The 14,327-nt window shown below is 38.4% G+C and overlaps 1 protein-coding gene across 1 annotated transcript in view; it reads left to right on the top strand.

The window, feature by feature from the left end:
* si:dkey-247m21.3 (5-hydroxytryptamine receptor 4) overlaps positions 1-14,327 on the top strand; it is a 58,111-nt gene that overhangs the window by 23,768 nt on the left and 20,016 nt on the right. Inside the window, exons 3-7 of the mRNA XM_036140131.1 lie at positions 3,001-3,082; positions 5,561-5,728; positions 6,256-6,456; positions 8,152-8,305; positions 10,327-10,991. Of these exons, the coding sequence (XP_035996024.1) occupies positions 3,060-3,082; positions 5,561-5,728; positions 6,256-6,456; positions 8,152-8,305; positions 10,327-10,991 (1,211 nt within the window). The 5' untranslated portion in view covers positions 3,001-3,059. The remainder of the gene's footprint in view (positions 1-3,000; positions 3,083-5,560; positions 5,729-6,255; positions 6,457-8,151; positions 8,306-10,326; positions 10,992-14,327) is intronic.

Genomic DNA, 14,327 nt, shown 5'->3' with positions numbered 1-14,327 from the left:
TCCCAATACCCCTCTTTTTTAATACATTTTGTCATATTAAATCTCTGGATGTTTTCTGTAGTAAAGCTGCATGTGTTTTAATCTATAAGGACTTTTTAGGTATCATTTCAAGAATAAATATTATTTTATTGTTTTTTTCTTAAGGTGTTATCGTAATGTTTTGAAAAACGTGCTGAGGTTGAAGCCTTGTGTTAATAATGTGGACGTACTGCTGTGAGCAGGACAACTAGAGTTCTTTTTATAGGGCACTTCACACACCTAAAGTGACAAAAGTGTGGTACAGGTCTATAAATTTAAAGTAAACAAGAATATGTGGTAAGGCAAATAAGACACAAACTCTTACTAATAAAACAAATAGACAAAAGAAAAGAACTGCTAAGAACAGGTGGGAAATGCACAAATAAAAGAATGATTATAGAAGCCGGATTTTTCTTCTCGACTGGAATTAAGAGCTAGGTTAAGAAGATGGGTTTTTAAAATTCATTCAATTCAATTAAATTTTATTTATATAGCGCCAATTCATGAAACATGTCATCTCAAGGCACTTTACAAAGTCAAAATCAATCAGATTATACAGAAGCAAAATAGACTTAATAATCACTCAAGGTTTTAGACATCCTTATATTAAGAGGATGATTGTTCCTGAGTCTGTCAGTCGAGTCCTAGGAATGTCTAGAAATCAACATGAGTTCTGATCTCAAAAGTCTCCTGGGAACGTGCTTGTGTAAAAGCTGTTAGATGTCGCTTAAACATTTAAAAAACAAAATTAAAATCTTAAAATCAATCTCAAAGCATGAAGGCAACCAGTGCAGGGGACACAATATGGAGTCAATGTGCTCATGTTGCTCGTTGCCCATTAGCAGACGAACTGCAGCGTCTTGGACCTGCTGCAGGCGACATAGAAGGCAGTTGTCTAACCGAGCATAAAAAGATGTATAATATTGCATAATATTACCTTTGAAAAATACAGGATAGTATTGTTTATGTTTTGTTTGGGCTGAAATTAAAGGTGATCAAAGAAAAAGAGGAGGAACGTTTTTACTTCTACCTTCTAATTTTCCGTCCAGTTTGTGCGTTTTGTTCTTGCTTTTTTTCTTTAAACATACACTAAAAAAAAGTTGTTTTTACGTAAGAAACTTGGCAGCTGTGTTTGAAAAAAAAACAATTTTCAGTAAAAAATACATTTAAAAAAAATGTAAATCAGTTTACAGAACCACATGTATAATTTACATGATAAAACTGTGGACTGCTTGTTAACTTTAAATGTGTATTTAACAGCTATTTTATAATTATATATTTTTAGGATTTTTTATGGCACTAGTGGCCCTTTTTATTGAAAGTAGGCTGACAGGAATGGGGCTGAGAGAGAAGACATGCAGGCAGGAATTGAACCTGGGTCAGCTGAGCACAGATCTGAGACATAGGCTGCGTGTGCATACATCAATTATGATTACAAAAAGTGTAGTCATGGAACTGGTCATAATCACAATTGATGTATTTAAAAATAACAATTAGAGTGCTCTGGTGGCCTCAGTCCTTGGCTCAGCTGACCCGGTTCAATTCTGGATTTTTTGTGGCAACTAGTGGCACAAAAAAAGCCTAAAAAATATGATAAAATAAATGGCTAAATACACTGCAAAAACAGAACTAAAAATAAGTCAAGTTTTCTTGAAATTAGTGCATTTATCCTTGATTGTAGCAGGTAAATAAGATGATCTGCCAATGGGGTGAGTATTTTCACCCCTAAAATAACATAATTAGATATACTGCATTTGAAATAAGATGATAGAGATGAGTTGTTCCTATTTTAAGTGTAAAAATCTCATTCCATTGGCAAATGATCTTATTTACCTGCTAAAATCAAGGATAAATGCACCAATTTCAAGAAGATTTGACTTATTTTTAGTTGTGTTTTTGCAGTGTATACATTTAAAGATGACAAGCAGTGCAGAGTTTTATCATGTAAAACATACGGGTGGTTCTGTAAAATTGCTTACTTTGGTACTGTTTTTTTTGTTGTTGTTGTTTTTTACTGACACATTCTCGTAACCACAGCTTTTTCTGTAAAAACAACACACTTTTTTACAGCGCATGTTAGAAATTTATCAATTAACTAAACCTAAGCCTGGGTCTGGAAACAAACCGTAGTATTTAGTTTGACAGAATTACGATTTGTACTTTTAAATGTGGTCAATGTCAGCAAAAAGCAGGACAAATATAAAATCTACTTTTAACAAAACTTGTTATGGATTGACCCAATTTTTATAAATATAACCTGACCTAAAATGCCCATGAATTGACTAAAAGGCTTCCCATTTTGTTGAAATGTGTCAGTTAATCAGGTTTCAGTGCGTAAATAACTAATTATTAGATTTAAAATTAGAGTTTTTATTTATGGGGCAAATTCCTGGACTGTATATGACGTCAGAGATTTGCAGATGTCTGGTGATCTACAGACAGTTAATCTGTCTAAGAAAAAGAAACTGATTCCAGGTGAGAAATGACCTCGATTCACTGTGTCTAATAAAGCCGAGGCTGAATTTCAGACACATCCTCCTTTAAAAGAGGAAGCTTGGCCTAAATCGTTAGAAGCTGTTAAAACCCCCTCTGTAGCAGATTTCTGACGTCAGGTGACACAGGAATGAGGAAGAAAGGATAATTTCTCTAATGGACCTCACAAAAAAACCGCCCTGTTAAACTATTGTAATGACCTCTAAAGAGAAACTAACAGGTGGATTTACTCTATGGGACAAAGCTGCTGCTTGTCACAATCTAAATGCCCTATGAACCTCACACATTGCCCAGCTGTAATACAGCTTCTTATTTTTTAGCCGCATATGTTCCATTTTTGGCTCCTTAATGCTGCCACAAGATGGACAAACAAGAGCAAAACACAGAAGCAAACTGGCTGCCATTTTCAGGAAAGAAAAACGCAAACCTGTGGCAAGAGCCAACACAATTACAGTCTGGCTGTGTATGTGTTTGTGTGTGTATCATCAGAGCCATAGCATGGGGTGATGAGGACTCTCCTCGGCTGACCTCGGTGCAGATGACTAGGGATGGCCACAGCATCACCTCAGCAGTAAGGCTCAACTCACACTTGTAACTCCCACTGGATTTAACCACGTAAAGTGTCTGGTTCACATTACTGATTATTGCTAATTTCTCAATCAGGTTTGCTGATATACCAAATATATTTTGTTCTGATTAAAACCTACTTGACTTTAGCAATGAATGTATCACCGCACACAACATGACATTCAAAAGTATTCTTATTTCCCAAACTTTTTCACATGTTGCCAAAATACAGACGCAACGTTCAAATGTATCTTATTGGGATTTTATGTAATAGACCAGCATAAAATAGCTCATGCGTGTACAGTGGATGAAAAATTATTTCCACGTTTTTTTTATATATTATAATCTGAAAAGTGTGGCATGGTCATGAATGTATGAATGAATACAGTTTTTATTTCAGACAAACCAGTGGAATTATAAATTTAACACATGCAAATATTATGTAAGAATAATGTTACATCTAACTATGCTATAGGTATAATTTAGTGATAATGTTGGAAAAGGGGTATGAAGAAGTGAAGCTCATTTAACTATACCCCTTCTCATTCCTATAGTTTTTAACATCAAAATCTTTCTGATTCCTACTTTACTCATGAACCTATACTACTCCAAAGTCCATTAAGTAAGTAAATCAATCAATATGGTGTACATATAAACATTCATATACACATCCACTTGTGCCTACGCCCATCTACATCTACACTAACCCATCCCTGTGGAGCGCTGACTGTATGTTTAGTGTTGTTGTCCTGCTGGAATGTGAACTTCTGCCCCTGTCTCAAGTCTTTTGCAGCCTCCAACATGTTTTCTTCCAAGATTCCCCTGTGTTTAGCTCCATCCGTCATCCCTGGCAAGCTTCCCTGTACTCTCTGAAAAAATGCATCCCCATAGTGAAACATTATGCTATGGTATGTTCAGGGTTATGTCCAGTGTTCCTCCACATTGACATTAAGTTTCACACATAAAGATTTTATATAAAGGTACATAGCCACATTATATGCTTAAAGAAACGTTTGATCATGATGAAATGCGGTTATATATGCCAAGCCTCCATTCTGATAATGTTTTGATGGTCCTTTTTGTGGAGAAATATAACCCCAGCGCCAGGTGCGATTAGCAGATGTAAACAGAGGTGGCGCCATCTAGCGACAGTATTGCAGAACTATCGTAATGCCGGTCGGCTTAATTATTAAATAATGCAGTGACTCGCAGTAAAGCGGCAGCTCGGCATTATTAATTAAACTGATCCAACAGCAATCAGAACATTTACTCACGCCAGTCAACTCTGCGGTCACATCTGAGGAATCAGCAGGTTTACCGTCTGCTTCAGTAAACACCAACGGTCATACTGTATTCCCAGTGACATTCCAGTCTTTTCCCTCCAGGAATCATATATTTTTTTTCCCCCCACTAGATCTTGGACCTTTCTTTATTGTTTCGCCTGGAGATGCTAATAGCTGTTAGCCGCTTCCTTGTTTTAACCCCTGCTGTTCATGCGCAGTTCGTACTTCCGTTAAAATGGCAAATAAACACGAAAAGGCTTTATTTACTAACAAATTGAGCAGAAACAAAGCATAAAGCACCAAAAAAAAAACAGCTAATACACCAGCAGGACATGATAATCTTTCATAAAAACTTTGTATGCAACCAGATTGAGCTACTGACCTTTAAATTAAACAAAAAGTCAAACAACGTGGCTATGCACCTTTAACTACAAGTTGTCTTCCTAAGTCGTTATGTTGTACTGGTCTTTCTTTAAGATTATCCAAGTAAAAGTGGCTTAATATAAATATGCAGCACACTTCTTAGATTGTTTGTAAAAAGAATAAATAAATAAAACAAAGACATGCATAATTTTCCTTTCACTGCACAAGATGACCTACTTTGTGTTGGTCGGTCACATAAAATCCCATTGAAGTTTGCAGTTTTAATGGAACAAATGTTGAGTATTAATAATTTATTGAGGGCCTATAATTTTTACACAAAGAAAAAAACACAAATTTTCTTTTATAAACCTACTTTAAATAAATTGTACAGAAATGTGCAGCCTTAAAGATGTTAAATCATTTAGAATAATTTCATCTTTCACTGCAGTAAAATAATATCAGATGGAAAAGTTAGAAAAATGAACCCTTTAGTTTTAATTTTAAATGCCCACATTAAGTTATATATATATATATTTTTTAATAGCATCATATGTTGAGACTATTGGCTTGCTGTGATTACTCTTTTAATCCCCCTTTACCACATCATATTTTGGTATGATGTGGTAAAGGGGGAATATTTTAGCTTTCTATTATATTCATGACTCAAATAAGCCTAAATTGTGCAAACCTGTAAAGAGAACAAAAGTAATAACTTGAGCTGAAATGCATGCCGAACAATCCAATTTCCTTCAGGCCTGCTACTGTCTTTATACAAATGAAACCATCTGTTTCTAAAAATGTTTTTATCTTGTCACCTTTTTTTCTTCCTTTCACAGTTTGTTGGATGACATAATAAATAACGGACAACAGCAGCAGGAGCAGCAGGAGTTCTTGAGCTCTTTGGAGACGGTTTCTCTCACCATCTTCCTCTCCATTGTCATTATTATGACTGTGTTTGGCAACCTGCTGGTTATGGTTGCACTCTGTAAGGACAGGCATCTGAGGTGAGCCTGTTTTGAGTCGTTGTTTGGTTCCAGTATTTAAGTAAGTGTGGAGTTTGGACATAAAGAATGTACAGGAACCCTGACAAATAAAAAGGTTCACAGTCTTAAAGACAACAGGCCCTGTAGGAGTCTTTACATCTGACTGCCCGAGTGCCTGTATTAACCTTTCACCCTTTAAATACAAGCATCATTTGGAAAACCTGAAACATTTACCTTCTTTGCTTTATTAGAATGAGCTTAAAACAATCTTAGTGCATGATAACAGACATTACAATCTGAAGAAGACAAGTAGACTTATTTTACTTCTCAAAATATATGTTTAAAATTTTTAAGTACTCAAGTCTTGCGTTCCTTGTGTGTAGAAATAAAACTTTATGCTTCAAATCGTAATGCTGCAAAGCTGTGCAGCCTGCAGGCTGTGTGAACATGTTGGTAAGAAATAATTGTTTTAACGGTATAGAATAAAATTGAGATTCGAATGCTTTATGTTTGTGAATAAATGTTCCTCTTTTCTTGTTTTCTCTTAGAAGAAAAAAGACCAACTACTTCATTGTCTCTCTGGCCTTCGCGGACCTGCTGGTGGCGCTGGTTGTGATGCCCTTCGCTGCGATCGAGTTAACCACCGGCCAGTGGTACTTTGGAGAAATTTTCTGCCTGGTGCGAACCTCTCTGGATGTTTTATTGACCACATCGTCCATCCTGCACCTCTGCTGCATTGCACTGGACAGGTCTGTGTCTGTGATAAGGACACATTACGGGAGAACTGAACACATTTTTTTTTTTATGTTTTCTTCTAAAGCTCTGACATTCTGTATGGTTTCCATTGTATGACTTTCTTTTCAAACATAAATCCAAGTTGGGAACAGCAGTTCTCAAACTTGAAAATAGATCAGAACCCTAGTTTTCAGGAGGACTAGCTTTCTACTGCAATTATGTTTTAAAAAATATATATTTTGAATTTTCTTATACCTCACCTATTATATGTTTATCGGTGTCATTTTGAGCCACTGCATCTTTCAGGGTGCTCCTGCTGCGTTGTGTACTCTTCTCCCTCCTCCCCACTTTAGTCTTTTACTGTGTTGCTCTCTAGCACTAAAGCGTTGATATACTGTATATATATTGCTGCCAATTTATCTTCTTTTTATCTCTTTCTTTTTCTTTCCAAAGAAATTTCACCAGGCCCAGTGATTCTGTGTTTAGCTGTGTCTCTTTCCTTGTTTGTGTTTTTTCCCCACATAGAACATGCTCTTGGCCCTGTGCTTCTGTGTTTTACTATATTTACTATAAATGCTACCATCAAAGGTGCATAGGCACATTATATGCCTATGCAAAGAAGACCAAAAGAAAAACAGTCAATCATGATAAAATAAGGCTATATACACCCAGTGTCCATCCTAATAGTGTCCTTTTTGAGCCTAAATAGAATTCCAGCACCGGGAGTGATGAGCAGACATAAACAGACGTTGCGCCATCTGCTGGAAGTAACAGAAAGCCAGATGGTTGCCATTAATGCAGCTACTTAATAGAGCCGTGCTGCAATGCCGTGCTGCAAGGCCTTGTGGAGAAGCGACAGTTCGGCATGGTCTCCAAGTTCTAGTCAGTGATGCGTTACTGCCAGCACTAGCCAGTAGCAGAAAATTATTCATACTGCACAGTGCAATGCATGATGTGATCCACGTTTGGACCTGCTGTGATTGCTCCTTCTCTTCTTTGCCAAAAGCAAATAAAAATGTGCTTAGGAAATAAAAAAAAAACGCCGATGCAGACGCCGGCGGTGAAGTCGACCTGCTTCTCACTTCAAAGTATCCGTGTATTTTTGCCTGCTTTTTCCCTGCCATTCACTATATGCACGCGAGAAAGCAACAACAACAAAAAACGCGTGTTAACGTCAAATAAACATGCAAGCATATCGAGTTAGTTTTTTTTTTTTTTTTTGGAATGTTGGCGAGGCGGTAGCATGAATTTTATATATATATATATATATATATATATATAGATAGATAGATAGATAGATAGATAGATAGATAGATAGATAGATAGATAGATAGATAGATAGATAGATAGATAGATATAGATATGTTTTTACCAAGTAGCAATAAATTATCAACTACTGTATTTGATTTTATTAGAATGAATCGGACTGATTTGGACCAAATTCGGACCAATGAACAAGCACAAGTGTTGAGTACAGACTATCATCCTGTGGCGCAATATTAGAACTACATTTTTAAACCTGCACAATTATAATTGACCACTCCCACCCCCTTCCCATTTTTACCAGTGGGCCCCACATTTTGAAAACCAGGCAGAAAAAATTAAATATTATTAAATGAGCTCTTTACGTAAATTGCATGCAATTTTTAGCGGTGCATGTTTAGCATGGTGTATAATATATGTGCAAATCTGTGTGTGTGTTGTTCTAGATATTACGCCATCTGCTGCCAGCCGCTTGTCTACAGACATAAGATGACCCCAGTGAGAGTGGCAGTTATGCTCAGCGGCTGCTGGCTCATCCCCACATTAATCTCCTTTCTACCCATCATGCAAAGCTGGAACGCTATTGGGATCGAGGACATTGTGAGTTTTCAGCACCTAAGATCACTGATGGTGAAAACGTGTTGAAAATACCGGTGGCTTTATCTTTGCTGTTAAGATTGGCACCACCAGACTATTGTCTGTGTTTCTAAACACAAACTACAGATTCCCAATGGAAGGCGCACGCGCTACCGAACCTACCTAAATAGTCAATCCTTCTGTTCCTAACACAATCTTCAATTGCTTCTGGAGTAAGACAAGAATGCCAGAATCCCAACAGAATTAAAACCTTTTGTGAAATCTGTTTTGCTGCAAGCAAAGAAGGAACTTTAACAAGTTGGGAAATATTTTGATGTTAGTAAACCTAATTTTCTTCTACATTTCATTTTAAAATACTGTGTTTCATTTTAGATTTAAAAGTAAACAAAATAAAATTTTATTAGACTTTATTTACCTAACCTTATAGATTATTTTTTAACCATAATGAAGTTCAGGCCAACTCCCATGTTGCACACTACATGTACTGTGTCTTGTAAGAGTCTTCCTCCTTGAATCTTCACATTTTCTCACATTACAGCTTCAAAAGTATTTTGCATTTTATTGTGATTTAATGTGGGACATTAACACAATCTGTAGCGCTATAGTTAAGTGGGAGGACAGTTTTTTTTGTTTTGTAGAATCCCATTTAACTGCAGTTATAGCTGTAAATCTCATAGAGTATGTCTCTACCAGCAGATTGGATGGAGAACATCTCTGAACAACAGTTTTTCAGGTTTTGCCACAGATTCTTCATTCTAAGTATGTCTGTGCTTTAATTGGGTTATTCTAACACATGAGTATGTTTTTTATGTCATTTATCAAATACATAATCGTTCTGGCTGTATGAGTTGTTAGCTTGCTTGGAAGGTAAACTATGGATCTTTCCGAATATCCTTATTGAGTAAAGACTCTTTAGCCAAAATGTAAGTGCATCAGCGGTCGCCATGATAAGTGCTGTCCGAATAGTACAGCCAGTAAGGAGGGAGGTAGGAAAAGGAGGCTGTATGCTTCCTCTCGTGGCTAATTTGGCAAAGGAACCTCACAACGTCCCTTACGGGCAAAAGAGCTATAGGGAATCCCATAATCCCTTGTGTGACATGACACATCAGCTCCTTCCCTCCCCACGATAGAGTTCTTACTGTTGACCCCATAAAAGGTCAAGGAACAGGAGCAGGAACTAGAATCTATTATTAAGGGTATTCGCACGGTGCCCATAACTCCAGCCTTAAGTCTATTAATCGTTTTTTGTCCAGATCGTTGCTGTATTTAGCTCTTTTTATGGCTCATATTTATCTAATTTTTCCATTAACTCTGAGCAGCCTCCCTGTCCCTGCTGTAAAACGCATCCCCAAAGGGTGATGCTGCCACCACCATGGTTCACTGTAGGATGATGTGTTTTACAAAACAGCTGAATTTCGACTGAGATTAAATCATTCACGTGTATTTAATAATTTTGTGACTTCTGAAGGCAGTTGGTGTCCCTGATTTCATTTTTGGGGTATCATCATAAAGAGGCCAGAATAGAAATTCACCCTTATGCTTTTAGATAAAAAAAATAAATGAAAGCCATGCATAGTTTCCTTTCTGCTTCACACGTATCCACTAAATTCGGTGTATCACAAAAAAAAAAAAAAAAGAAATTGATGCTTGTGGCTGTAAAGTGAATAAATGGGAAAACATTAAAGAGGTATGAATACTTTGGCAAGGTGCCGTCATTTACATGTAACTCTTTTTACATCTTCAAGCTCTGCTCCACCTGCAAATGTGTTATTTAACCCCCATTCTTTCTACTCAATTGCAGGGCAGCTTGCCAGTCAGACTGAACCCTTTTTAGTTTAAAAGGATATTACTAAGCACTTTATTATTATGGCTTTTAAGATAATTGCCCTTTCTTCAGGCTGTCCTGGAGCAAATGTGGGAAACAGGCAGCTCGGGTCTCTCCAGAGTTCCTGTGTTTATTCTAAGCTACACTCGTCCTCTCCATATAGGACGTATCACGTTTGTCATTTTCTGTCTCCTCTCAGATCGAAGAGAGGCAAACCCTAATGGGAGGCTCCAACGACACAAGCTGCGTGTTTCTGGTCAACCGGCCTTATGCCCTGATCTGCTCTGCCGTCGCCTTCTACGTGCCACTGGCCCTCATGGTTCTGGCCTATCAGCGCATCTATGTCACCGCCATGATCCATGTCAGACAGATAGAGACACTTCAGCGCGCCGGCTCCGCTCCGGTTACAGGTTCGGATCCGGTTGTGACTGTTCGGTCTTCTACCTCCTCTGATCCACTGGATCACTACTGCCTGAGGACAGCAAGCGGGTCCCCGCCCACAGAACAGGCTCACGGAGGACACAGCCGCATGCGCATTGAGACGAAGGCGGCGAAGACACTGGCCATCATAATGGGCTGCTTCTGCCTGTGCTGGGCGCCGTTTTTCATCACCAATGTGGTGGACCCCTTCATTCATTACTCTGTACCCTGGCAGCTGTGGACAGCCTGGCTGTGGCTCGGGTATATTAACTCAGGATTGAACCCCTTCCTGTACGCCTTCCTGAACCGGGCTTTTCGAAGGGCGTTCCTTGTGATTCTCTGCTGCGGAGACGAACGTTACACTCGGCAGGGGAGCTTCTCCCGTGGAAATATCCAACGGCCCTGCTCCGCCCCCTCAGTCAATGGGACCTCCATGGCTCTGAGGTAAAACACAGAAAACACACACAACCGCATTAATGGGTTTGTTGCTCCAACAATAAGGCTACACTAATGACATATAATTGCACATTAAAAGAGCATTGCGCTGGTTTAAAGGTTAAATATATATGTTTTCTTTTCCATACATGCCCTTACAAGGGCCTGACGTGTAAAACGAGTGTTCCTCTATTTACCTCTATATGTTGAATTAGTCAGTACATGAGAGAGTGATTCGGGTCGTATTCTCTGGGTGTGTTCAAAGGTTTTTTTTTGTAGAGTCTCCGCTGCAATCGTTGCATTAGCGAGAGAAAAAACAAGCTAACTCCATTATTTATAGCTTTCTTATCCCAGAAGACATCACAACTCTAAACAAAAGAACTGTGCAGTCGCAGCAGCGGATGCTTTTCCTCTTCTTCCTCTCCTGCACTTGCACAACACTGGTGTCGTTTCGACTTGTGGCCAGAGGGGGCACACTTCTGCAAAAAAACTATGGAATTGCGCCATGGCTCCTTTAAGTTTATGGTCAGAGCAGTAAATTATATGTGTGAGTGAGAAGGTGTGAATGAGTTTGCTAGAATGAGCATCTGCATGTGGGTGTCTTTCTGTCTCCTCTAGGCTTGTGGCAGAGATAAAATAATCATTTGTGTCTTCCTTGAAACAGAGACAGATCTAAACTTCACGTCCATAAATGCATCAGATATGGCCGACAGAGTAACTGTAAAGTAAATTAAACATGAAACAATGGAAACGTTTAAAAAAATATATTTTTTTTACAAATGAAAACAACTAACAAGCATGTTTTTATTTATACTCTGATAACCGGAACTAAAACTGTGCAACCAACCAACTTAATTTTAACATAAATACACAGGGAGTGACAAGAAAAAAGCCACATGAAATCCCACTTGCTATTAGCCACTGGTCAAAGTGTAGGGGGACATAGAAGACAATTCAACGTTTGCCCACATGCAACAACTATCTACAGAGGAAAGCAGCACTGCAAGATGCGTTTAAGTTTCTGGTAGGACATTACAAAAAAAATTTAAATTAAAATACTTTTGAGTGTTTTCACCACCTCAGGCAGTTCTTTGTTTCTCCAAAAGCTTTTTTTTTTTTACTTTATTTTAGACTAACCCAGCAAAAACACTCTGCAAGTATCCTTTTATCTATATATTACTTTACTGCTTTACAGTTAACCCAAACATAATTCTAGTTTCTGTTGGGTTTAGGTCTGGAAAAATCACCATGTTGATGCTATGTATCATAAATATATATTAGCAAATACCTTCATGATTCACGCTCTCTGTGTTGCAGATTTATCTGCACGTGTGAGTGTAATAGTCCTTTTTCCACAGCAGGGCCTCCGTTAACGCTGGTGATTTAGTTGGAGGCTGCGTTTGGGCTCTCGGCTCTTACGAGCTGGGCGGATGATGGAGGAGGCAGCCTTTGTGTGTTTGCACTGTTTAACATTTTCTCGAGTGCTTCGCAGTCGGAGAGAGACAAAGGCGAGCACATGTTCACTTACGGTCACACACAGATGACAGATTCATTGAAAATGTGAGCAAAGCGCAGGAATGTGTTCTTCGAACATGTAAGAAGATCTAGAAGGATCATTCTGAAACTTATTCCAGTTTTTAGTCATTTCCTCTCACATGGCTGTATTCCTGTCTGTATGTATACACAGAGGCTGAGCCGATATCTCTGCTCTAGTCTTAGAGCTATTACCTGGAATGTCTATTTCGTGTCTGCTTGTGTGATTCCACTCTCTCTCTCTCTCTTTCTGCACATTTCTTTAGGCTCTCTCTTGGTGTGTGTAGGAAACAGTAAAGACAACCAGCGTAGTACAATGTCCGCTCTTAAAATCCGTCCGCAACAGAAAACAGACTCAATCAGATTACTGGCGACAGGATGCTGGAAAGTCAAATTACTGGAGGAGTTCTGTCATGTCATTTTGTCAGGGAGTGTCGGGCCTTTAGGCAGGATTTGTGAGCGGAGGGTCTCTTGAGTTAGCTCGGGTTTTTTCTGTGGTGTTTTTTTTTTTTTTTACCCCCGTATTAAGTTTTTAAAGGCTAATGTGTTTGTGTTAATGTCAATAAAATACACAAAATGTTTCTGTTTACTTATCATAATCATAGTAGTTCCTTGTTTTTGGCTTCATAAGGAGTGAGATATCTGGTTCCGTTGTCTGACATGCACAAACGCAGTGCCTCGTAAAAATACTAATACCACTTAAACCTTTTCGCGTACAGCCACAAACTTCATTGTTTTGGTGGGATTATTGGGAGATTTATGAGATCATCACAAAGTAGTGCAAATTATAAAAAATGACGCATCATTTTTAAACTTGTGCCTTGTTTTATATTGTTCAACCCTCCAGATTCAATACTCTGCAGTAAGACATCTACCTGGATTTGCAGTTGCTATTTTCTTTTTTTTTTTATGTCTAGAAACAGACATTTTGCAGAATAGCTCAAACTAAGTGAAACTGAACGGAGATCATCTGTGAACATCGATTTTCATGCCTTGCCACAGATTCTTTATTGAGTTTTTGTGTGGAATTTGACTTGGTCATTCTAACACATAGTCATGTGTTAGAATGACCACATACTTTGATCTAAACTACTCCATTGTCTCTCTGGCTGTCTGTTTAGGGTTATTGTCCTGTTGCAAACCTCCGTCCCCGCTGACAATTTCTTTTGCAGTTTTTAACACATTTTCTTCCCTGTCTGCCCTGTTTCTAGCTCTATTCACCTTCCCATCTACTTTTCTTTCTCTGTTAAGGGAAAGCATTTCTAAAGCATGAGCTGTGTCCACCATGTGTCTCCAAGGGATGGTGTGTTATGGGTAATGTGCAGACTAGAGCCTATTTGTTCACATATTAGCCATGTCCCCTACATGGCTCATGACAAACTTATCATTGGCTGCGTGCTTAAAGATTAGTCAAGTGTGCGACTTATAGTTCTTGTTTTATGTGTCCTGTCTGGCTGTGTAGCACTAAGAATGGCTTTATTAATGCCAAAGAGAGCACAACGAAATTACTTTGAAAAGTGGCGTATTATTCCATTCACTATAGTGATCCGCTTAATATGTATGCAAAAAAAAATCATTGGATATTAATTTGGGGGTTGCTTTAAATTCAATGGGCACATTGAACGGTGTTGTTCTTGCCTGACCTGTCGCTTTAGCTGGACGGCCATGCATTAGTAGGTTGGCATTTCTGCTGTACTCTTCCCATTTCCCCATTAGACCTAAAAGTGTTCCATGTCCTAATTTTAATTTCTCCACAACTGACACACCCCTGAAGCCTTCACGGAACAGCCGGGTTCATACTGTGATTTAATC

Source organism: Fundulus heteroclitus, chromosome 8, assembly GCF_011125445.2.
Source record: "Fundulus heteroclitus isolate FHET01 chromosome 8, MU-UCD_Fhet_4.1, whole genome shotgun sequence".
Classification (NCBI taxonomy): domain Eukaryota; kingdom Metazoa; phylum Chordata; class Actinopteri; order Cyprinodontiformes; family Fundulidae; genus Fundulus; species Fundulus heteroclitus.
This window is presented reverse-complemented; position numbering and strand designations above follow the sequence as displayed.